This window comes from Babylonia areolata, chromosome 12 (assembly GCF_041734735.1).
Source record: "Babylonia areolata isolate BAREFJ2019XMU chromosome 12, ASM4173473v1, whole genome shotgun sequence".
Taxonomy (NCBI): domain Eukaryota; kingdom Metazoa; phylum Mollusca; class Gastropoda; order Neogastropoda; family Buccinidae; genus Babylonia; species Babylonia areolata.
Window position 1 is genome coordinate 6,250,932 of NC_134887.1, and position 27,232 is coordinate 6,278,163.

At 43.3% G+C, this 27,232-nt stretch overlaps 1 protein-coding gene across 1 annotated transcript in view; it reads right to left on the reverse strand.

Moving 5' to 3' along the window:
• Positions 1–27,232, reverse strand: part of LOC143288351 (uncharacterized) — a 73,234-nt gene continuing 46,002 nt past the window's right edge. The window contains exons 5-12 of the mRNA XM_076596734.1: positions 21,419–21,559; positions 10,964–11,124; positions 9,843–9,944; positions 8,159–8,304; positions 3,763–3,931; positions 3,185–3,297; positions 2,491–2,575; positions 1–1,306 (exon numbers count right to left, since the gene is read on the reverse strand). Coding sequence (XP_076452849.1) covers positions 1,253–1,306; positions 2,491–2,575; positions 3,185–3,297; positions 3,763–3,931; positions 8,159–8,304; positions 9,843–9,944; positions 10,964–11,124; positions 21,419–21,559 — 971 coding nt within the window. The 3' untranslated portion in view covers positions 1–1,252. The remainder of the gene's footprint in view (positions 1,307–2,490; positions 2,576–3,184; positions 3,298–3,762; positions 3,932–8,158; positions 8,305–9,842; positions 9,945–10,963; positions 11,125–21,418; positions 21,560–27,232) is intronic.

Consider the following 27,232-nt stretch of genomic DNA (forward strand, 5'->3'; position numbering starts at 1 on the left):
TTCCACTTTGGTCACTCAAGGCTTTTTTTTTTTTTTTTCCACGCTCAAGCTAAAACAATGCACATACAAAACACTGTTCCCTAAAGTATGCTGTTTATAAAGCATAAAAATTGGGCCTTCATATTTTCAAGGTTCTTTCCATTAGAAAGTCGGGATTCAGCACCTCTCAAAAAAGCAGTCTCAAGATGTACACTAATATCTCGCTTTGATTTCCTTTCACATATGTAAGCTACACTGAGAAAAAAAGCACATACAGTGCCTCATTTCATCCGCTTTCATGAATGAGCTTGTTCAAATCTCCTCTTTCCTTACAGCTCTCAGTCACTTGATATGAGCTGGAGAATCTTTTCCCCACAATTTACTGGAATCATTTCAAGGAAATGGGTGTATTGTGAGACGGTCTTCTTACCACTGTCACATCACGTCATGACATTGTCAGGCATGTCTACTAATCACTGAAACTTGACCTACTTCATTTCCCCCATGTACCACCACCACCAAACAAAAACCTGTATAGAAAGAACAAGAAATTCATCAAAGCAGTGACAGATAGCAAGCTACGGCACAGACTAACTACACGTGCTGCACAGAGAGCAATCACCGACCCACCACCATCTGGCCTTTCAAGTGCAAAAACCCTCTGCAATAACAATCCCCCTGAAGCAAGCACACTTTGTTTTTGTTTGGGTTTTTTTGGTTATATTTTTTCCTTTCTAAACTACATGTTTTTGATCTCCACGGCACTAGCTGTTTCTCTGATAAATGTGTGTGTGATCATGTGTGCATGCATGCATGCGTGAGAGAGAGAGAGAGTGTGAGAGAGTGTGTGAGAGAGTGTGAGTGTGTGTGTGTGTGTGTGTGTGTGTGTGTTAATGACTAAAACCTGACTGACTTGGAAAACGAATGATGAGCACCAGAGTCAGCTGTGCCCAGGCAGGCAGCCTGTTGTGCAAATGACCCTGTAAAGCACCTGGAACTTCTCTAATGGAGGATAGGTGCTAAATCAGTATGCTCAACATTATCTTAATCAATCATCAAATCAAAATGTTGTGGATAAACAAACCCTTTGCAGTAAATAACGTCACGCCAAGACACTGCACCACCACCTCTCCCTCACTTCTTACTTCTTTAAGTAACATGCGTTGCGTCCCTGAAGAACTATCTTTGGAAATAGTCAAGAGATGAAACATGCTGTAGTTTTACAATGTGGATGAACGATGACAACACCGATGATCACCAGACGAGGGATCTCTCACAAGTCTTGTTCTGCCACAGACTGTTTCAGATATTCTGCGTACAGGGTTTGCTGAAACAGAGCACACAGAAATCTGTTGTGACAAAATGTACTGCAATACAATATAACACAACATGCACCAGATCAAAGAAACAGCATGCAGATTACAAAAAACAACAACAAAAAACAACTAAACAAACACTGACAGCATTTACATTACCCCCTTATCTGCTGAAGCTTGGTAAACTCAGATCAGTGTGGAATCAATTTCAGTTACAACTACTACTTTTTGAGTACATTTAAGTAATGTAATTGATTCTGCAAAGTCTGAAAGGCAATATTTTGTGAACTCTTCGATGGTGTCAATGAATCTGCTGAACTAAAGTCATGCAAGTCCCAAGAGGAAGTAGTCCAGATACAGAATGACAACCGACATCCTGACCTGAAAGCTCAATTTCAACACAGTGAGGTGAAACCCTTCACTGATAAGTATACCTGTCAGCAGCAGTTGAGGAGTTTACTCTTGTAAAGGTGTTATCAATGTGACGTCATGAAGATGTATTGTTATTTTATACCTTCTAGCTCATCAATTCAGGAAACACAAGACCAGATATGGCGTCAAATATTTATGATCAGCTGATTGACTCCATATATATCTATAAGCAAATTCAGGCTTAAGTACAATCGTCATGCTGCACTTGCACACACACACACATTTATATACTGTACCTCTCAGGTTATCAGTCATCAAATTTGGTTTGTCTAACTGGATATTATTTCAGTTACTGCTTCATGTCAACCTCTGGCCATTTTACTGTTTCCACACAGATTTTGATTTCTCACAAAAATACACCACCACCAGTTTTTTTTCTCAGCGGAGTATCTTATCAACAGAGTCTGAAGCACAGTGTATGGAAAACAACAATCACAGAAACAGATACAAAAGAGACTTTGGTAGATCACAGGGCTGCATCTGCAAGAATCTGGCCCACAAGGATGTTCCTTTGTATACTCCCTGTTTAGGAAGTACACTAAAAAAGGATGCATTAAAAAAAAAAATAAAAAAAAATCATTTCATAATTCCATTTTTTCATACAGCCAAGCTCCACCACTTTCCTTTGAAAATGAAATAAAACTGACTTTTACCCCAAACAGACCCTGTAGATCTGTCAAGAGAAATAATGTTCCATAAACACGTGAGAAATAATGTTCCATAAAGAAACTAAATTCATTTATACTGAAGACGATGAAATTACCTTTTTGCTCTTCACAACATTCTGCACATAGTCACTGATGTCCTCCAGTCCCCTCTTCTGTTTGCGAGTCAACGTGGGAGTAGTTCTGCAACCAGAAGAAAAAAAGTCAGTTTCAGCGCACTCATACAAGGCAGACAAAGCTGAATTAATTCAGCACAGTGTAAGCCAGTCGTTCAAAGGGGTCACTGACACAAAAAGAATGATAATTGCATGTGCCCCCAACTCAACCCCCTCTCCCATGAATGAACAAATATACATGCAGCACACTTGCTAGCACACACACACACACACACACCTCCCCCACATTCCCCTGTCTTTTTTGCATACAGCTCTATCACACTAAGTTACCGCATGAAATAAAAAAAAACCCAACAAATAACTACTTTAAATTCAATGAAGTTCTAAAAGAAAACATGCCCCCAAACCCATAAAATCTACACCAAATTTACACAGTAGAGGAGACGACAAGGTGAGCGAGCAAGCACAAAAGAGGGAGAGAGAGATAGAGATGCAGTGAACTGCTCACAGAAAAAACAACAGAAATATATAAATATACATTATATAGAAATATACATTGAAGAAAAACAAACAAAAACATAATAACCAATAACAACACATTTAACAAGTTCACACCACACTGTAGATTTGACAAAACTGGCACACGCAAAAAAACCCAAACGAACAGAACACAGACCTGGAAGTGAACTTGGCGATGAGCAGCATGAGGAAGGCCAGAGCCAAGATGCCTCCGATGACGTAGTTGGAATAGTCTGTCGGCACCCTCCGCCACATGTTGCTCAGGGGGCCCTGCGCACAGCGTCACCACTTCCTTGTCAAGCCAGCTTCATCATCTCTCAAAAGATATAGCCAACATGTCGTGGCATAGCTCGCAATACAAGCAAAAGATGTACACCAAAAAGACATGCACATCATGTTTAAGCATTCAAAGAGACCATAAAACACTGCACAGACATTTAAGAACATTTTACTTTACAAATATGCCGACAGGCAGGATAAAAAATTTAAAAAATAAGCGGTACAACACTGTATCAACACTCTCTCCAAAGAGAAAGCAGCCTGAATTTCACACAGAGAAATGTTGTGACAAAATAGTAACCCAATACAATACAGAGAACTCTCTAACAATACACTACAATACAGCCCGCCACCAGGCAGGGCTGCCCTTACCAGTAAACCAGCCCTGAAATGGCCCCCTTGTGGGTCATCAGCTGGGCTCTTTAATTACGCAACATGATTTGATCTGGCCCTCACCAGGTATGTGTCGATGAGGATCATGAGGTCATCCCCAAGCAGCGTGGTGAGGAAGGAGTGCGAGGTGCTGATGAGGAAGGTGGCCAGCAGCAGCAGGGGCAGCACCATGCCCACCAGGCTGTAGCACACGCCCCGCACACGCGCCCGCAGGTTCCGTGACGCTCGCGCACTGAATCGCACACATACACACAAGGTTCAGATTTCAAGATGGAGTTAAACCTTTGAATCCCCGTCTGGGGGAGTGGAGGATTTTTGTAAAGCAATATAGTCAAGAACACAAATGGGTTTAACAAAATTTTGTTTTCATTAATCAAAATAAAACATGGGTTTACATTCCTTCATCTGCATCATAGTAGCCTATGTAACACTGCAAGTGATTGCAACACGCACGCACAAAACCAACCTCATCTCATTCTTCAAGACTGAACAAATTAAAAATATTCAAAAAATATTCATGAAAAAACAAAGTAACAACAGTGATGCTAGTTAACAACAACAAAAACTCTGTCCAACACCATCTTCCCCCTAAATCCTCAAACCCTGTCGTACCCTATCTTCCTCTCTGACCACAATCCTCAAACCCTGTCGTACCCTATCTTCCTCTCTGACCACAATCCTCAAACCCTGTCGTACCCTATCTTCCTCTCTGACCACTGACCCCAATCCTCAAACCCTGTCGTACCCTATCTTCCTCTCTGACCACAATCCTCAAACCCTGTCGTACCCTATCTTCCTCTCTGACCCCAATGCTCAAACCCTGTCGTACCCTATCTTCCTCTCTGACCACAATCCTCAAACCCTGTCGTACCCTATCTTCCTCTCTGACCCCAATGCTCAAACCCTGTCGTACCCTATCTTCCTCTCTGACCCCAATCCTCAAACCCTGTCGTACCCTATCTTCCTCTCTGACCCCAATGCTCAAACCCTGTCGTACCCTATCTTACCATCTGCCCCCCACACACCCAATCCTCAAACCCTGTCCTACCCTATCTTACCATCTGCCCCCCACACCCCCAATCCTCAAACCCTGTCCTACCCTATCTTTCTCTCTGACCCCAATCCTCAAACCCTGTCGTACCCTATCTTTCTCTCTGACCCCAATCCTCAAACCCTGTTGTACCCTATCTTTCTCTCTGACCCCAATGCTCAAACCCTGTCCTACCCTATCTTAACATCTGCCCCCCCCACACCCCCAATCCTCAAACCCTGTCGTACCCTATCTTCCCCTCTGCCCCCCACACCCCCAATCCTCAAACCCTGTCCTACCCTAACATCTGCCCCCCCACACCCCCAATCCTCAAACCCTGTCCTACCCTATCTTACCATCTGCCCCCCACACCCCCAATCCTCAAACCCTGTCCTACCCTATCTTACCATCTGCCCCCCACACCCCCAATCCTCAAACCCTGTCCTACCCTATCTTACCATCTGCCCCCCACACACCCAATCCTCAAACCCTGTCCTACCCTATCTCAACATCTGCCCCCCATACCCCCAATCCTCAAACCCTGTCCTACCCTATCTTACCATCAGCCCCCCACACACCCAATCCTCAAACCCTGTCCTACCCTATCTTACCATCTGCCCCCCACACCCCCAATCCTTAAACCCTGTCCTACCCTATCTTACCATCTGCCCCCCACACACCCAATCCTCAAACCCTGTCCTACCCTATCTTACCATCTGCCCCCCACACCCCCAATCCTTAAACCCTGTCCTACCCTATCTTCCCCTCTGCCCCCCACACCCCCAATCCTCAAACCCTGTCCAACCCTATCTCAACATCTGCCCCCCACACTCCCAATCCTCAAACCCTGTCCTACCCTAACATCTGCCCCCACACACACCCAATCCTCAAACCCTGTCCTACCCTATCTTACCATCTGCCCCCCACACCCCCAATCCTTAAACCCTGTCCTACCCTATCTTACCATCTGCCCCCCACACACCCAATCCTCAAACCCTGTCCTACCCTATCTTACCATCTGCCCCCCACACCCCCAATCCTTAAACCCTGTCCTACCCTATCTTCCCCTCTGCCCCCCACACCCCCAATCCTCAAACCCTGTCCAACCCTATCTCAACATCTGCCCCCCACACCCCCAATCCTTAAACCCTGTCCTACCCTATCTTACCATCTGCCCCCCACACCCCCAATCCTCAAACCCTGTCCTACCCTAACATCTGCCCCCCACACCCCCAATCCTCAAACCCTGTCCAACCCTATCTTACCATCTGCCCCCCACACCCCCAATCCTTAAACCCTGTCCTACCCTAACATCTGCCCCCCACACCCCCAATCCTCAAACCCTGTCCTACCCTAACATCTGCCCCCCCACACACCCAATCCTCAAACCCTGTCCTACCCTATCTTACCATCTGCCCCCCACACACCCAATCCTCAAACCCTGTCCTACCCTATCTTACCATCTGCCCCCCACACCCCCAATCCTCAAACCCTGTCCTACCCTATCTTACCATCTGCCCCCCACACCCCCAATCCTCAAACCCTGTCCTACCCTGTCCTACCCTATCTTACCATCTGCCCCCCCACCCCCCCAATCCTCAAACCCTGTCCTACCCTATCTTACCATCTGCCCCCCACACCCCCAATCCTCAAACCCTGTCCTACCCTATCTTACCATCTGCCCCCCACACACCCAATCCTCAAACCCTGTCCTACCCTATCTTACCATCTACCCCCCACACACCCAATCCTCAAACCCTGTCCTACCCTATCTTACCATCTGCCCCCCACACCCCCAATCCTTAAACCCTGTCCTACCCTATCTTACCATCTGCCCCCCACACTCCCAATATTCAAACTCTGTCCTACCCTAACATCTGCCCCCACACACACCCAATCCTCAAACCCTGTCCTACCCTATCTTACCATCTGCCCCCCACACCCCCAATCCTTAAACCCTGTCCTACCCTATCTTACCATCTGCCCCCCACACCCCCAATCCTTAAACCCTGTCCTACCCTATCTTCCCCTCTGCCCCCCACACCCCCAATCCTCAAACCCTGTCCAACCCTATCTCAACATCTGCCCCCCACACCCCCAATCCTTAAACCCTGTCCTACCCTATCTTACCATCTGCCCCCCACACCCCCAATCCTCAAACCCTGTCCAACCCTATCTTACCATCTGCCCCCCACACCCCCAATCCTTAAACCCTGTCCTACCCTAACATCTGCCCCCCACACCCCCAATCCTCAAACCCTGTCCTACCCTAACATCTGCCCCCCCACACACCCAATCCTCAAACCCTGTCCTACCCTATCTTACCATCTGCCCCCCACACCCCCAATCCTCAAACCCTGTCCTACCCTATCTTACCATCTGCCCCCCACACCCCCAATCCTCAAACCCTGTCCTACCCTATCTTACCATCTGCCCCCCACACCCCCAATCCTCAAACCCTGTCCTACCCTATCTTACCATCTACCCCCCACACACCCAATCCTCAAACCCTGTCCTACCCTATCTTACCATCTGCCCCCCACACCCCCAATCCTTAAACCCTGTCCTACCCTATCTTACCATCTGCCCCCCACACTCCCAATCCTCAAACCCTGTCCTACCCTAACATCTGCCCCCACACACACCCAATCCTCAAACCCTGTCCTACCCTATCTTACCATCTGCCCCCCACACCCCCAATCCTTAAACCCTGTCCTACCCTATCTTACCATCTGCCCCCCACACCCCCAATCCTTAAACCCTGTCCTACCCTATCTTCCCCTCTGCCCCCCACACCCCCAATCCTCAAACCCTGTCCAACCCTATCTCAACATCTGCCCCCCACACCCCCAATCCTTAAACCCTGTCCTACCCTATCTTACCATCTGCCCCCCACACCCCCAATCCTCAAACCCTGTCCTACCCTAACATCTGCCCCCCACATCCCCAATCCTCAAACCCTGTCCAACCCTATCTTACCATCTGCCCCCCACACCCCCAATCCTTAAACCCTGTCCTACCCTAACATCTGCCCCCCACACCCCCAATCCTCAAACCCTGTCCTACCCTAACATCTGCCCCCCCACACACCCAATCCTCAAACCCTGTCCTACCCTATCTTACCATCTGCCCCCCACACCCCCAATCCTCAAACCCTGTCCTACCCTATCTTACCATCTGCCCCCCACACACCCAATCCTCAAACCCTGTCCTACCCTATCCTACCATCTGCCCCCCACACCCCCAATCCTCAAACCCTGTCCTACCCTATCTTACCATCAGCCCCCCACACACCCAATCCTCAAACCCTGTCCTACCCTATCTTACCATCTGCCCCCCCCCCCCCCCCCCAATCCTCAAACCCTGTCCTACCCTATCTTCAAAGCCTGTCGTACCCTCCCCACCCAGCGCCTCCCCAAGCTAACTCACCTGTCCTCTCTGAGCTTGTCCTGCACAATCTGAGAGATCTGGTCGCAGTCCCTCTCCAGGGAGTTGAGGGTGTTCTGCACTGTCTGGTTGATGGTCTTCTCAACGTCCTTACACACCTCCTCTATCTGGTTGGCGCACCGGCTCCCCTGAAAGTCACCCAGTGCACAAAATACTTGTTCAAACCAGTCCGTTATCATAGCAGGTCGCAGATGTTTCAATCATACTGAGAAGCTGGTTTCACAGCACACACCCTGGACTGTGTCCAATAAGCCTGCAGAGGATGGTCTCCTCTTTCCCCTTCCCCAGAATGGAAGGAGTTATTTGAGGTCAGATACCATCTGAGACAACTTCTGAGACATGTTCCATTCCTCTTGCCAAGTGTTTCACCTAGGACTGAACCCAGAGTTTCAAGTCTGTGAACCGGATTGTGGTGCCAGCACAATATGTGTTAGTGGCCGATCCATGCTAAGAAAATCAAAATGGAGACAGCATGATCGACGAAGCCTGTTGGATGAAAAATGCTAGTGTTTCAGATGAGCCTTATCCATAGAATCAAAATCACTTCATCCTGTTACCTCTGATCTTCCCTTTAGCTTTTAAACAAATTTGTATGACATTAAAACTGACTGAAGCGAAAACAAGAAGTGATACAAATTTCACACAGAAACCCTTTCTTCCTTACTAGAGAGCATGCCACCGGTCACAAAAAATGATGTACTCTACATTAAATCACAAGAATCTGAGTTTGTTTTTTGCATTCAACATAATCCCAATTGTTGTTTTGTGTTTGTTTTTTTAATTAGTATTTGCAGTGCAAATACAGTGTATACTACATACACATGTATACAATCATGACAACATGAGTTTTCTCTTGTTTAACAAGTTGCGTATTTCACACACTGTCATGAGAATTCTAATTTTCAGTTGTGTGAAACTGTTCCAGTGTATTCAACACACTCTACCATAACAATCATACTTTTGTTTTTATTCTCCCCCCAAAGTACAAAAAAGCCAAGGCACTGTAGAAAGAAAAACAAGAGAGGCAAGGCCTTCAAGACTCACTTGTGATACACTGAAAAAAAAATCCAAGCTTTTTATGTATAGTGTATAATTTCAAAATGTAATGTTTCAGATGAGAAAGATCAGTTTAAAGCAAATTAAGTCCCTTTGCATAATTACAGAGTAATATCCCTTTTTTACTATCTGCACCAAAACGTTTGCAAAATAACTAAAACTTCCATGCTTAGCAAAAGAGTTCCTGTTTGAACAAAAAATGATAATAATGACTGCTCTTGTTGTTGGGTCAGAATATCAGATCAAAGTGCCAAGTTTAGAGAATACAAAAAATATAAATATAACAGTAAATGCAGTTTGCATATAATTAGGCTTCATTTTTTTTTTTTTTTTTTGTGTGTGTGTGCCCATCCCAGAGGTGCAATATTGTTTTAAACAAGATGACTGGAAAGAACTGAATTTTTCCTATTTTTATGCCTAATTTGGTGTCAACTGACAAAGTAGTTGCAGAGAAAATGTCAATGTTAAAGTTTACCACACACACACAGAACCGAACACCGGGTTAAAACATAGACTCACTTTGTTTACACAAGTGAGTCAAAAAACAGAACAGAAAGACACCCAGTGACCCCACTGTCAGACAGACACACTGATACAGTTGTCACCTCACCTTCTGGTTCATGTTGGGCACATAGATGGTGGGCATGTCGAACCCTGTGCGATTGAGACCTGGCCGTTTGCACAGCTCCTGCACTATCTGCATCATCACCCTCTGCAAAAACAATGGATGTTCACATCAAAAAACCGGAGGTGGGGAGGAGCATCCACAGGATAAGCTCAACCACTCTGACTTGTTTCAGTCTAAAGCCAACCAGCCGCTGTGCCAAAGTGGTCAGCATTGTGAACTGACGACTGGGAGGGCACAGGTTTGATCCCCATCAGGTGGAGTTTTTTTCCCGCCTATGGCCTTCTTCTACCCACAGCTCAAAGTATTATGGGCTTAAATGGGAAAACTGGGACCACAACACTGAGGGTCATCTACTTCATGGATGCATCTCTGGCAGTGCTGCTCAAAGTTCCCAACTAAGACTGCAGACATCTTTATCTTTTCTTAGCCCAGTTCATGCCTGGAACAAAATTGTGATAGTACAGCTTTTTCAAGTAGTCCCAAACCTAAATAAAATAGACCCCCACTGCAGTGTTTTCATCACCCCCATCATCAACGTACAGAAAGCAAAATGTTCTAAAGTCTGGGGCACACACACAAATCTAAAGCCAGTAAAGTTCCTGTCCAAAGTTCCTTTTCAACTGGGGAAAATGTCTTGTAGTTCTGTCTTATTTCTGATGTGTTATCTTCTCTTTGTTCCGACTTTATAGAAAAAACAAAACAAGACTTTTTAAAATTTCACAGGCTTCCATGACTGAGCGAATCCTGTATATACCATGTCAGAACTTTTTATCAATCCTCCACACTGCCCTACTTTGTCATACACATACAAACACAGACGTAAGGTGCGGGGTACCTGCCTATCACTCTCTATTGTAATAATATTAACAAATAATGTACATTTATATAGTGCCCTTTCTAAGAGCTCAGGGTGCTTCACACTCCCCCACACTGCCCTACTTTCAGTTGAACACACACACACACACACACACACACACAGGTAAGGTACAGGGTACCTGCCTATCACTTTATTATAATAACAAATTTGTCACACTGCTCCACACTGCCCTACTTTAAGTCAAACACACACACACACACACACACAGAGGTAAGGTGCGGGGTACCTGCCTATCACTCTCATGGCCGGCCTCGTCAGCCTTGCTGAGGTAGAAGCGCATCCGGTCAGCATGCTTCTCGTTCAGCTTCTCCACCAGGTTGAGGGTGCGCTTGCACAGCGCCTGGCCGATGGGGTCAAAGAACACAAAGATCAGGTCCGCCAGGTCACCTGCACACCAATCATAATCATGCACATTTGTATACTGCCCTTTCTCTCTTACATGGGTGTGGGAGGTGGTAGGGGAGGGGATAAGATTTGCATGTCAGCCTATTCAAATTTGCGATTTCTTTTTGTTGCAAAATATGGTGAACTTATTTTAAGTTCATTACCCCTTCAAATTGGGCTCTGGCCTTACTGAATGAAATTCTGATTCTGAAAAATTCTGATTCTGATTCTGCCCTTTCCAAGAGCTCAGTGTGCTCTACATAAAGGCATAAGTTACAGATTATATGAACCATTCAGTTTCATTTGTTACTTTTATAAGTTTTATTTGTTCAACGCACTGAAGCAACAAACACTGAGCACAACAAGCAGAAGTTTTTAAAGCATACCACTCACTCTCCACATGACCAGTCCCCCCCCCCCCACTCTCTCCCCCTCCTCCCATCTCTTCCTCATTTCTAATACATGTACATGCAAAATGAGTTGGCAGGCATGGATGGGATGGTGTTGCAGAAGTGGGAAACCAAGAGTGCTTGCAGATTGGTTTTGAAAAGATGAGTTTCTTTGGTGAAGAGCGAAAGGCAGAGACTGAGACGGAGTCAGATGAATGGGCAAGATAAGGAACCAACATACACAGCAAACACAATGCATCAACAGTACAGCAAAGGAAAGGGACCAATAGAAACCTACATGTGTTGTCTTGTGTTGCTTTTTGTCACAACAGATTTCTCTTTGTGAAATTTGGGCTCTCTGCCCATGGAGAATGCATTGCCACAGTGCAACACCACCCATATACATTTTTTCTTCTTTCCTGTGTGAAATTGTAATTCACTTTCCATCAAAGTGGATTCTTCGACGGAACTTTGTCAGGGACAACCCTTTTGTTACCATGGGCTCTTTCACGTGCGCTAGGTGTGTGCTGCAGTTGGGTCCTTGGTTTATCTTCTCACCGAAAGACTAGCACCCAGACCACCACAAGGTCCAGTCAAGGAGAAGTAAAAATCCCAGCCAGTATCAAATGGGACTCTCACTTCCTAGTCCGGTGCGTTACCACCAGACCAGCACTCCATCCGAACTGTCACTATCAAAAACTGACATCTCCCTCCCTCTGAGTCTCTTGTGAAGAAAATTATCCTATGATAGAAGGCAACAAAAATGCTGAATGCAACCTGCATCCTCCAGCTCACTGAGATAATACAGCACTACTCCAAGACACTGCACACGTTGCCAAGATGAGGTTTCTCCTTGCCTGGCTTATGGCAAACTTTGTGGTGCCATCACTGACTTCAACAGCCACACCATGATTTCACAGCAACAGCCCCTTAAACTACAAGTAGTACACCAATGGTCAGACATGCTTTTTTTCTCTCTCTCTCCTTTAATTTTTTTAAAATAAATAACATACAGACTTAACAAAAAGTTAAAGACTACTTATGCAAGAATATTTTCATAAAATGTAAAAAAAATATTTTCATAGAGGATTTAAGCTATGTGGGCTGCTTATGGTCTCACACTGGCCTCTCAATTCACAAACATCTGTTTCAGGCATAAATGTTCCAATAACAGCTTGAAATGCGTATATGATAATGTTTCAGACAAAATTTTACACCTATTCACTGGTTTATGAACGATCAACATGGTTTTTGTAGTTGTAGTAAAAAAAAAAAAAGAAAAAAAGAAAGAAAAAAAGAGATATATATATATATATATATATATATATGCATGCACAAGAAAGTTCCTCTGGTTATAACTGGTGCTCATTACATTGCTTGCATACAACAGTGTTTGCAGAAATCATTTCACCATGCTCCCCAAGTCCATTTCCTTGATTTGAGGAAGGAAAAAGCATTACTGATAGGCTACTGGCATGAACACACACACATATGTATGTATATATATATATGTACGTGTGTATCTATAATATATATATATATATATATATATATATATATATATACACACACACACAAACACCCATATATTTATATATATGGTGATTAGTATTCTGCTGCTGATCAATAATCTTCTCATTTCCCCCCACCCTCAAAGCCTATGTGATCAGTGCTGAGAACTGGTGTCTCTTTTATCTGTCTCTGGACCTTACACATGGAACCATCTCCCTATTTCGCTTTCTCAAATCCCTCCCACTCAGCTCCATTTCTGGCCTTACAACCTACCCCCTTCCAAAATGGCCCCTTCCTCTTTCCGTCAACAGCTTCTCTAGCTTGTCTACATTAGTTATTCATCCTTTTGTTTCACAGTTATGCATGCATGGAAAAGTTGTCAGTGAAAGAGCTTGAAACTATGTCTGCACAAGATTCAACAATAAACAAATTCATTCTTTCTTCTTATTATTATTGTGTCAACTGGTGATAGGGAAAGACTAACATGCCAAACCAGAACTACCTCTGTGTGTGTGTGTGTGTGTGCGTGTGCGTGCGTGTGTGTGTGCATGCGCGCGCGTGTGCACGCTTGTTCATGTATGATGTCCTTGGTGCATGTGTAACTTTTAATCGAAAATGCCACATGTTCTCTGCCTGGGAGGCTTGTGCATCAATCTGCATTTTTATCATGATCATTAATTCATGATTAGTTTGATGCTAGCTGGTTTTTTGGTTTTTTGTTTGTTTGTTTGTTTTGCACCAGAATCCATCCATACCATTTTCAAAGCTATAACTTATAGTATAAAGCACACAACTATCAGTTAGCCTCCCTGTCTCTCTCTCTCATGTCTGCTAAGACTAAAAACGAAATCCTGTACAACAGCCTTGAAACCATTATCATTTCACTCCCTTCTTGCCAAGGTATCATTGAAACACAACACCCATCCCTCGTCACTTTTAAAACAATTCTTAAAAGAATCCTTCGACTGCTTCCCACACAATCAGCACTATCTGCTGATACAAGATCCCCCACCCCCATCCACCCCCTCCCCTTCACATTCCCCCCACCCACACTCCTTCCAGATTCATTTGCGGACAATTTACACAAGATAGACTTCAGGAGCTACTGCCAGGAGGAGGAGAGCAAAAAAAAAAAAAAAAAAAAAAAAAAAAAAAAAAAAGGAGAGAGAGAGAGAGAGAGAGAGAGAAAAGACACATAGAACTGAAGACGCAGGAAGCCAAACAAAAATAGCTGGCTGCCTATTGTGAGAAGAGGAGCTCTGACCTGCACCACCCACTGACTGCATGGCTGCCTGCCTGCCTGCCTGAACCGCAGAATAATCAATACCGCTGATCTGCATGTGAGAAACACTATATATCCTTGGGCTCTGCTGGCTCTCTACCCAACATGTATGCGGCATGGGGAGGAGAGAGAGAGAGAGAGAGAGAGAGCAAGAGAGGAGGGGAGGGGAGGGGAGCCAGCTACCCTCCATGTCTGTCTGCATGTTCTGCTGCTGCACACCCCAGGAGTTTCTTGCTGAGCTGGCATTTTTCCCCCCTCGCCCTCTCTCTGCCCACTACCTCTGTCATCATAATCATCATGGTGGTGTCCCACTGTACACTGCACGCTGTCTGCGGCTGGCGGCTTTCAAATTAAGTACCTTCCACACAATGGAAAGGATCATTTTTTTTTTCAAATCTTGGACATTCATTTTTTTTTTTAAACAATTTTTTTTTTTTTTTTTTTTTTTTTTTACATACTGTGTATGTTTCATTTTCTCATTTAACATCAGCCTCACTGATGCCTTGCTTCAAAATGTACACACACTTAAAGGCAAGATGCACACATGTGAGAGAGAGAGAGAGAGAGAGAGAGAGAGAGAGAGAGAGAGAGAGAGAGACCGAGAGACAGAGCAGACAAAGAGTTAAAGAGAACAGGGTCAGGTGGAGGGGGAAAAAGGTCAGTAACCAGATCTACTCCGACCCTAAAATACTCCCACCCTCCCTCCCCTGTCTCTCCAAATCTCTCCCGTTTTCTTCCTCACTTCAAGCACTCCCCTCCCACCCCCACCTAAAAAATAATAATAATAATAATAATAAAAATCCATAACCACACAACAGGAAAACCACCATCCGGGAGGACAAAGACCTGTCCAAAATAAGAAACAACAACAACAACAAAAAAGGCAATTCAGTACATGACCCCCCACCACCCCTCCTCCTTCCACACATTATATTATTCCTGAACCTAGCAAAGGAGGCAAAGCCCTACCCTGGGCTAATCAGCTGCTAGCCAAGCCACGCTCAAATGAGCCCTGGTCATTAGCGAAGCGACAGAGAGGCTATTCCACCCTTAATGCCAGTGGACTGACTGCCAAGGGGGGTGGGGGGTGACCAACATGGTGAGGTGAGGTGAGGTGAGGTCACTGACCACCACTCAAGTCTCACACTCACCACCACCCCACTAGCCATTGCCATCACCACCACCACCACCACCCACCATAGGCACAACACAGTGCTCCTCTTACCTCACACCGATGGACAAGAAAATCTGCTGACCTGTCACTTCCTTCTGTAGATGAGAGAATTACCAAGGGAGGGGTGGATGGGGCTGGGGGGGTAGGTGGGGGGAGAACAGACAGAATAAGTACACTGACAGAGAGAGAGAGAGAGGGAGTAAGGGAGGGGGAGAGAAAGAGAGAAAAAGAATGAGTGAGTTAAAGAGAGAGTGGGTGGCTGAAGTATTCAAGCTTAAAAAATAAAAATAAAAAGGGGGGGGGGGGGGGGGGGGGGGGGGGGGTCAAAATAGAGGAATCTACAGAAGGGAAGGAAATGTGGTAGAATGGATTAATTTTATTTACTAAGGGTAACAAGAGTAAGCACACAATCTTATATATATTTTTTTATTCTTTCAATTCGGCTCTGAGAGAGAGAGAGAGAAGTCTGAAGTCTGAATGGTTTATTGTTTAGGCCTTTCTGCCCGTGACAACAGGGGTAAGGGGGGTGAGGGGGGCTTCCGTGTTAACATCCATTATAAAGAACAGCGCCAATATATGAACAGCAAACAAAGAGTAGAAAAGAGAGAAAGGACAGACAGAGTAAGACAGAGAGAGAGGGAGGGAGAGAGGGACAGAGAAAAGAAGAAAAAGACAAAAGATAGATGGGCAGATTGGTGTGTAATCATGTGTCATTAACCAAAGATAGACTTGTTTCTATGGGTGAAGGCTTTGGACAAGAACAGAGAGAGTGGAATGCATGTCTTCACATCTGCAAACAACAGTGACAATTTAAATGCATTGGGGCGCACATGATACTTCTTCGGTATATACTGTTCTCTGAGATTTTTGTATTCTGGACATGTCAAAATAAAATGGAGTTCGGTTTCTTGTTCATCTTTACAGAATAAGCAACACATATTTTCACGCTTTTTTGAATATCTCAATCTATGCGGTTTCAATGGGGATACACCAAGTCTGACTCTTGTGAGAACTTTTCTTAAAGCAGGGTTCTTGATTATGTTTAGATATTGCGGGGCGTTGTGTAGTTGTCTGAATGTAGAATATAAGGTAAATCTATCATGTGATGTTACATTGCTTTCCAAATCTTGCAGATGGCAATCAAATAGTCTCTGTTTAAAAGCACACAAGAAACTGTTTATATTTTCCACACCCTGGTTTTCCCACACATAGCCAAATCCATATCTATATAATGTAAAACAAATTCGTGATGCCCAATTGTATTTATCCCTACAATGGAGACCATACAACATTCTATATGCTTTAAATGGAATGCGACTTTCATGCATCCTAGTAACATTTAACCAATATCTAATACAATTAGTGTAGGTCTGGATATATAAAGGATATCTACCCGTTTCACAGTAAATTAGGGTACTTGGTGTTTTCACACTAATATTTAGCAGACGTTTGATAGCGAATAAGTGTACTCTCTCAATGACAGTATGGTCTGCTATTAATCCCCAGACTTCTGACCCATAGGTTAACATCGGTTGAATTTGACAATCAAATAATTTGAAGAAGATTTTCGGGCAATTTTCTCCTAACGTCCACAAGAATTTAAGGATTCCATACACACCCTTTTTTGCTTTCAAAGACATTTCCTCAAGAGCATATGAAAATGTTAAACCAGTGGAAAAAAATACGCCTAAATATTTGTAAGTGTTCACAACTTCCAGTTTTTCGCAATTATAGAACCATTAGAGAGAGAGAGCGAGAGAGAGAGAGAGAGAGAGAGAGAATGGACTTACAAATTTTATTTTACGGGGGTAAAGGAGTAAGCACAAAGTACTTGTTTACATCCGGCCCTCTGGGCAAGAATAATAATTGAGAAAAAAAAAAAAAAAAAAAAAGCGTGAGAGTCAATTCACAACACCAACGTCAAAATTACATAAGCATGTGCAAACATAAACATAGAACTTATGTACAATACAATATCGCAATAGATGAATAACAAAGACAAAAGGATAGGGGCGTGGTGGACAGCAGAAGGAAGAATGGATAGGGGGAAGAGAAAAACTAGAAGGGGAGGCTGACTGAACAGACAGAATGACTGAACAGACAGATATAGTGACAGTGGAGACAGACATAGAGACTGACAGGGGAGGAGAGAGGCATGAAAATATTGAAAATCTATACATGTTTGTTGTTTATAATTGATATGTGTCACATAATCACATGTTTTTCAATAAATGTTTTTAAAGTTAGGGATGCTTTTTACAATGTTTACACTGAGGCAGGATAAAATTTCATTCCATAAACAGCCCCCTGAAAAAGACAGACTAGATTTAAAAAGATTGATCCTTGGAAGTGGTACCGTAAGAGAGAGAGAGAGAGAGAGAGAGAGAGAGAGAGAGAGAGAGAGGGGGGGGGGGGAGAGACAAATTCATGTTTATGTAAACCCCACCATTATCAAAACACTGCTTTTTTTTTAGCCATTTCACAAATAACCATTCCTGGTCCAGTACCCAAATTAAGCTGCACGCTACACAGCAGTTCGATGAATTTCACACAAAAACTGGCTTATCACATACAGTCTATAAATATTTCACTCTGTGTGCATTTTGCTTCCTGTTTTCAGTGCAACACCTGTGTGTATAGAGGGCTTTTTATAAAGACAAGCTGGCAACCCCATGGAGTTAGTTATTTGAATTTGACTTTCATTTTTTTCATTTCTAAATCTGAGTTTCTGAGTTATAAAAGGTAAAAAAATAAATAAATAAATAAAACAGGGGTTTTTGGGGGGCGAATGGGGGGGGGGGGGGGTAGGGGGGAGGATCCCTTACCCTTTTATAGCCATCAGAGTGGTGTCTAGGGACAGGACAGTTAAGTGGTGGTGACCAATCCTCTCCTTCCAACGTTTAAATTTTCCCCAACCAAAGTCAGGTACCCACTGACACCAGGGTGGAGAGAGGAAAATCAAAAATCAGAGAAAAGCCCCCCCCCCCCCCCCCCCCCCCCCCCCCCCGGACAAAACACCATCTGAAAGGAAGCCTCAAACTGGTCAACGCATTTGCCTGCGAGCCTCCAGCTGATCCAGAAGGCTAAGCTCTAACAAATCAAACTTTTTTTTCAATGTACCTTTGATTTATAAGCTCCAGCAAATCAAACTTTTTCAATGTACCCTTTATCCCCCCCCCCTTCCCTCCCAAAACATTCTTTTCTTACTCTGAGCTGCCTGAGGAAGGACCTGGGCTAAAACTCAGTTGACAGCTGGTTGGGTGCATGGGGCATTATGGTGTTTCGGAGGGAAGGAGGGGGGAGGGGGGGGTATTTTTTTTCTTTTCTCAATGGGTACTTGGTGTAAACAGGAAAAAGCTTCCTACTTTCTCTACCCGCCCGCCACCCCATCAAATTATTCACAGATAACTTATTCTTAATTTCTGCCTATGGCATCAACTAATACAGTGATAGCACAAACATTGGGAGAAAGAGACACGCATGCACACATACACACACGCGCGCACACAGACACTTAAGACAGACAGAAGACAAGACAAAAGACAAAAGGCAAAAGAGAACAAGAGTTTTGAAACACCAGACTGCATAATCCCTCCTCCTTCCTTTCAGCGCCATCTTCCTCTCGAATTGTCTTTCCTTGAAGAATCCCCCCCTCACCCTTTCATCCCCCACCCCACCCCCCAACCTCCCACCTCTGCCTGCCAACAGCACAGAACTGTCACCAAGCCAGCTGCACGGGCTAGGAATAACCAAGGGATTACTGTAATGCTGCTGTACTCTACAGGCAAGTCCTGGTGTCAGCTATTCCTGGAACACTGCACCAGAGGCAAAGCACTGATCAGCAGTCAGTTTCAGTTTCAGTAGCTCAAGGTGTCACTGCGTTCGGACAAATCTGTATACGCTACACCACATCTGCCAAGCAGATGCCTGACCAGCAGCGTAACCCCAACGCGCTTAGTCAGGCCTTGAGAAAAAATAAAATAAAATAAAATAAAAAGTGAATAAATAATAGATAAGCTACATAAATAAATAATAATTATGATATAAAAAAAAAGGGTAGTAGTAAACAGCAGACAGCTACTGAAAATACTGAAAGTGGAGCCATAGTTATGTCCAACTGGGAAAGTAGGACTGGAAGTGAGTCCATAGGTTCGACTTTATACGGGCAGGAACTTTTTACTCCCCCAAACCCCCTCCACTAGACCCTGAAAAGTGGTCTGGGTACTAGACTTTCGGATGAGCTGATTAACCAATGTCCTGTGTGCAGCATGTGCTTAGAGCATATAAAAGAACCCATGGTTACAAAAGGGTTGTTCGTGGCAAATTCTGTGAAAAAAATTCCAATTTGATAGTAAAACAAATGCTATTAACTGACAGGAAAAAACAAACAGTGGGTGGCACTGCACTGTGGCAAGTACTCTTTCCGGGAAGAGTAGCCTGAATTTCACACAGAGACTGCTGTTGCTTGTAAAGGAGGTAAAACTAAAAAAAAACAAACAAACAAAACAATTGTTTAGAACGCTGGAAAAATAGTAGAATGATTGTTTTTGTTTATGAGACCAACAGGCCCACTGAAATTTCAAGCTCTGATTATGTAAACCGATGATGGGGTAAAAAAATGCACACATCAAGTTTCATAGCATACATGTATACTAGAGACAGAAAGAGAGAGAGACACACACACACTGAGACAGGGAGAGACAGAGAGAGAGACTGAGAGAGAACACACAAACATGTTTAATGGTTTCAGTTTCAAGAAGGCGTCAAAGTAAGAGGACTGATCCATAAATGCTATAACTTGACAAAAAGTAACTGAATACAAATTACAATGTACATGACCCTTGATTGCCTGTCATGGACACTGGAGAGAGAGAGAGAGCGAGAGAGACAGAGACAGACAGACAGAGAACACAAGAACATGTTATACTGTTTCAGTTTCAAGGTGTGAAACCAAGTGGACTGATCCATATATATGCTAAACCTTATCCCCTTTAAAAAAAAAAACAACAACAACAAAAACAAAAAAACAAATAAAAAGGGGCATAACTGTTTTAGGCTAGACATCATGTAATCTTTGGCTTTTCAGGTGGCAAATAGCATTGTCAAACATTCCTGACGGACCATCATCATCATCTTTTTCTCCCTAAACTGTCTGAAGAATCACTGGGACAGCGCACAGAGGAACTGTTCATCACATTCCTCCGGGTCTGTCACTTGCGTGTCAATGCCTGGGTCTCTGCAAATGTTTTTCCTGTCCATTCTGCAGTGTTTGTCAGTCCGTTGATTTTCTGTCTTCCCCTCCATCTCCCTCCCTCAACCATTCCTTGGAGGATTGTTGCAGAAAGGCCATTGGATGCAATGGCCTTGCAGTGAAACATTACTAATTGAAAAAACAAAACAAAAAAACCCAAGAAACTGGACCAGACAAAGGCAAAACAAGACATCACACACACACACACAATCACACACACAGCATGACGGGCACAATAGCCAAGTGGTTAAAGCACTGGACTTTAAATCTGAGGGTCTGGGGTTCGAATCTTGGTAACCGCGCCTGGTGGGTAAAGAGTGGAGAGATTTTTCCGATCTCCCAGGTCAAAATACATGCACACCTGCTCGTGCCTGCACCCCCTTTATGTGTAATCATAAGCAGAAGATCAAATACGCACCTTAAAGATCCTGTAATCCATGTCAGTGTTTGGTGGGTTATGGAAACACAAGAGCATACCTAGCATGCACGCCCCTGAAAACGGAGTATGGCTGCCTACATGGTGGAGTAAAAAAAACAAAACAAAACAAAACAAACACAAAAAAAACCACGGCCACTCATGTTCAAACTGATGAACATGGGAGTTAGTTGCAGCCCACGAATGATGAAGAAGAAGAAGAAGTAGAATACACGCAGCATTAAGACTTGTCAAAAGTTCTCCAAAGACTCACCCAGCCACAGAATGGACTTGTTGACGTCAAAGGGATACTTCATGTCGCCATCCACCAGGCCTGGCGTGTCCACAAACGTCACCAGGCTGAATTTCTTCTGCTTGGACGTTGATATCTCCGTCGTCAGGTAATCGAGGACACCTGCACCGCAACAAACATCACTGTTATCATCATAATAATAATAATAATAATAATAATGTCAATAATAATAATGTGCATTTATATAGTGCTTACCCTGCAGCTCTTGGCGCATTTATCAATGACAAGAATGGAAAAGAACCAGAAATATAATAGCAAAAAAATGTTTATACCAACTTGCTAAAAACAGTATTTTAAAAAACAGTGTTAACATCACTTACGACTAACACACCTCTCCTACTTCACCCTGGACTCCTCCACACAAATCTATCGACACACAACCACACATAAATGATGGCTGGGTTGGTGGGGGTGGGGGTGGGGGTGGGGGGTTGGGGGGGGGGGGGGGAGTGATCTTGTTTAAATCCTCTTCCAATTTCCCAGTGTTTTGCCCAAAGTGTTGATACTGTTAGTGTGTGTAGCTGGAGGAATCCAGGTGGTTATGATCAAAGGTTCCACCGCCTTTAAGACAGCATTTTCATGAGACCCAACTGTGTTCTGTTCGTGTGTGTGTTTGCATTTTTATAATTAAGATTAAAGACCGAAGTCAGGGCAATGAATTCACATCCACAGTGTCTAGGAGAGGGGGGGGGGGGCCTAATCCCCTCTTCCACAGTTTTAACCATCCCCAACTGACACGAGGTACCCATTCATTTCTGGGTGAAGTGAGGGAGATCGGAATGAAGCTCTTTTCGAATTCCCAAGGACACACACACCAGGCTGAAACAGGGCCTTGAACAAAAAAGATTTATAACCAATTCAACAGTGCAATTTAATTTTCTAACTTAAAAGTAGCTGCTCTGACGGTAAAGAAATGGAGACATTCTCACACAATGATAACTTTTGTCTCAAGTTTGTGTGAAAAACTAGGTCATACTGTGTCAATGCATTATCACTTGACATTATCTCAAACACAAGCATGTGAGATTTTCTTCAGAAACCAATAATTCAAAGAAAGTAACGAAATGTATCAAAATGCAGTTCAACAAAAAAAAGAAGAAATGGAATCGAAAGTATCAAAACACAGTTCAACAGGAAATATATATGGAACGTATGGAACAGGAAAAAAAGTAACAGAATGCATCAAACAAATGGTCATACACATAAAATGGTGTGTGTGTGTGTGTGTGTGTGTGTGTGTGTGTGTGTCTGTGTGTGTGTCTGTGTGTGTGTGTCTGTGTCTGTAGGACTGAACCCGATTGATATGACACAGGAAATGAATGATGAGTGCCCAGTGGCAGCTGTCAGCTCTACCCACGTACGCTGCCTGTTGTGCAAGTGACTTCTTGTTTACAAAGTGCTTAGGGCTTGGTCCCTGACCAAGGACAGGTACTATGTAAGTATTCATATCAATCAAATAACAGTTCAACATGAAATAAAAGTAATGGAATGTATGAAATAACAGTTCAACAGGAAAATAACGAATCATGAATGTATCAAACAACAGTTCAACAGGAAAATTGAAAGAAAATGTATCAAATATCTTATCTCACTTTCCTACATTTAGGAAATGATTGCTCACAACCCTGTTTAAAGTTTTTGCTGCGCATCATTTTTTTTTCTAGAATTTTCACACACACATATGATAATCTAATAGAAAGTCCTTGCTTGAAACATTATCCTCCTTCACTTTAATTCTACTGTAAATTTTCAAATACAGAAAGATGATAAATTTCCTACTATTTTTTCAATGAAATATTTAGATAGTACCAACTGAAACTTCCTGTGACATTACAACTCAAAATACATATTTTCAAAACAGTACTGTTGTAGGTATACTTAGCATGTCATTCTGCACACAAAATTTAAAAAAATCAAAGATGCAATTCTTTCAACAAATTTCAATTCACAATTTGATAACTGCTTCTCAGCAATCACTTTTGTCACAAGCTTGCCTTGTGCTCAACTTCATTATCTGCTATGGAATTTTGTGTAATCTCTCTTAGTATATGTCCGTCTATCTATCTATCTATATACATACTGCCTACATCATGTACATATAAAGGAATCAATAAATCTGGATTGGCCACAGGTCTTTCAAGTCAAATGAAATCCTTTGCTGACGTCGCCACCCAGCACACACAAGAGGAGACATTCAGATGACTGTCATGCCAGCTGACCTCATGCATGTGCTGACACCATCCATTACTTTTCAATGTTCTTCTGAGGAGACATCATATCGGCTCTAGTGATTTCAACTCTGATCCTGCAGCTGACCTCACCAACTTGCACATCTTGAAAAAAGCAACCACTCTGACCATGATTATTTCAACTGAAATCCACTGTCCACACCATCATCAAAAACATGCTCAAGCTTCAACGCCAAAAGATTCAGAGACCAAAACTGTAACAGCAAGACCGGGTATGACCAGAAAACTACCAAGAACACTACTCAAACATATTTGATGATATCTATGGTTTAATTGTCTCAAGGTGTGACAGTGTTCCCTTCAAAGATCCGTCAACGCTTGTGGAGTTGCTGGAAGTGCTGGCATTCCCACCAATCACAGCCCTTCATTTGGCAGCTCTCCTTTCAACACACGATAGCTGTCCAAAGGAAGAGCGGAGAAGAGCAGGTTCAAGATGATGTGATCAACAAGTAAAAAAAAAAAAAACTGTTCCATCCGCACCAATGTTTTCATGTCCATCAACCATGAAGGCACATTCCCTGCCTGCAAGATTGTAAAAACAAATTCTGATGTCTGTTGTAAAAACAAAGAGATCTTTCTTGAAATTTCAGACGTCAGAGACTGGAGAACAATCTCTTATTCCCAACGCTCGGAAAGACTGAGAAACGGGGGGTTTTAGAGATGGGATGTGGGGGAGAAGAGAGAGAGAAACAAAGAAAATCATGTTAATTGTATTATGTTATTCCTAGCCCAGCATAACACAAAATAATTCCACTGGCCTTTCACAGCAAAATCAAAACTGGAATGCTCAATACCTCAGCAACACGTCAACCACTGTCAGTCCACATTCTGCTGAAGATTCCCAGGGAAAGAATGCTTTGGGGAACTTTTTACCCCTTCCTCTCTTAACTGTCCAGACACCATCTTATCAAATGGCACACAGACATGATCCTTCTTTTTAGCAATTAAAAAAAAAAAGCAAAAAAAAAACAAAACAAAAAAACAGCTGCTACAGGATGAACCACCATGTAAGATTTTGCAATGCAATCTGCTCTTGTATTCCTATAAAAAAACACAGGAACAACTCTTGACCGCAGAGATAATTCATCACATTTGTGTCAGCAGAGCATGACATGTACATGACAGCACATGGGGTATTGCATTTATCAGGTGACTTTATGTGACCATTCATTGATTGCACTACCAAAAGCCTTGTTGATTAAAATCTGAAGCTACCACAGCATGGTAAATGTAAAGCTGACAAAGGTCAAGGCAGATTAATTAGAAACAGATGTTGCACATTGGCTTCTTTCAGTCCAACACACACACCACTGACTGTATGACTTATCACGAATATTACAGAACAAGATGTTTGAACTCATGAACTTGAACAAGAAACTGGTCTGATAATGGTAATTATCATCCAGATCACATGCCCCAGCAGTTCCATCCCTCCCCACCCCAAATCAGACAGACATTTTTGGACACACCCTTCATATGCAGCCTCCCACTTCCAGGTTCACGTTTTCCTCCTCAGGTAGAAGTTGAAGGATTATTATTACTTTTTTCTCTTTTTTTTTTTAAAGGAAATCTTTCACCTATTCAACACTGGGGAGCTTACAACCTCAGCTGGTTTCAATGCCATTTTTATGTGGAAAAAAAAAAAACACACACAGAAAATATACTGTTTTTCATCCAAATTATGTGTGGACACATCCAAAAATACTGAGGAACTCGGTTCCCTTTCCCTGAGGTTTATGCATATTATATAGGAATGTGAAAACTATTTTAATGAGACAAATTTTGATGCAAGAGCTTTAATGAATGATAGCACAGCTGCCAACCTTCCAGAAACAAAATTGTGAATCCTGTTGGAGAATGGGTTCAGGAAGGGAGCGTGGCGTGAATCAATAAATGAAAACTGTTCCTTATACTGTGAAGTGCTGATCCCCCCACCCCCCAAATGATTTACTACCCACATGGACTTTCACTGCTTGACGCCATTTTAGTAAAACAGCACTGGCGCCTTGCACAAGCACAGTAACTGTTTTCCAGTTGAAAAACATGGATCGGTGTATGGACCCAGCAGGCGGGTTCAGTCACATTTTTTTTTTTTTGTTTGTTTTTGTTTCTTGGTTGAAATTTTGAAATTCAGAAAAAATATGCAGAAAATCATTTCAGAATCTGTTAAAATTCAGAAAAATTAGGAATGGTTTGCAGCTATGCCTTAGTAAGTAGACCCCACCCCAAGTCCCTAAACAAATTCCTATCCTTTTTTTTTTCTTTTTTCTTTTTTTTTTTTATAGCCATGACCCATGACCTTTTCTCAATGCAACGTGAACACAGTCAGCCAAAGGTGCTTTACCAACTAAGTTACTAAGTTACAATCATCAGCAAAAGTGCACATCATGCTAAACGGCGCTACTGCTAAGTACCCTGGCCAGAGTACAGTTAGCCTCATGAGCTGCTGCCCCGAGACTGGCCAGGTGCCCAAGCCAAGTCACTAGAGCTCTTCTACATGCCACACAGCCCATGATCCCTCAGGGTCTGCTGGCTGTGGTGATCAGCGCCATGTTACATCACCCTACACCCAACTCTAGTGGCTCAACTTGGCAAAGCAAACCAAGGGACTGCGAACAAGCATCGATTGATCATTCAAACAACCTTCTCCCCCCCCCCCCTTCTTTCTCTGACTCCCTCTCCTGTTTTCTGGTCTTAACAACAAAGAACTTTTTTTTCTGGGTTTTGTGTGTGTGCGTGTGTTCTAAGTTACTTTTCTGTGAACCATAAAACCCCATACTGTAATGAATTATTATTACATTAACTGTGCCTTATCAAAATATGCCCATTTGAAAAGAAATTAATCTGCGCGACAAGAGAGAGAAAAAACACCTTTTATAATGAATGCGTTGATCAGAAATAGCACATAAATACGCCATTCCGGAGTCAGCACACATGAAACCACAAGCAGTGTACACGCACAACTTCAGGCACTGTCAACTGCCACAGGCTACCACCACCATCACAAAGGACAGGTGCACACACGTTTCAAGCCACTGACGCCCACAGCATGTCCCACCAGCCGGCACGCTGGTGACTGAAAGGCATAGTGAGTGGTGGTCTGGTGGGAATGCGCCTGCCGAGGAAGCGAGAGAATCTGCGTGAATGGGATCGAATCCCACACGTGCTGCTATTTTCTACCCCTCCACTTGACCTTGCTAGTCAGATGAGATAAGCTGAGGTCTGATGTGTAGCGTGGCATTTAGCACACATAGAATAACCCATGGCAACAAAAGGGCTGTCCCTGGCAAAATAAAATCCACTTTAAATGGAAAACAAAAACTTACTGGCAGAAAAAAGAAAACAAAAATATGGGAAGGGAGATCAGCCCAAATACCACACAGAGAAACAAAGCAAGAAAACAATAAAATACAATACAATAAAAGAGCAAATCCTCTGAATCTTTCATGAACCCATAGATGAATAGGTCATGCAAAGAATGAAGTTTCAAATTAAACTTCAGGACTTGTTAGCCACCCTACCTCAT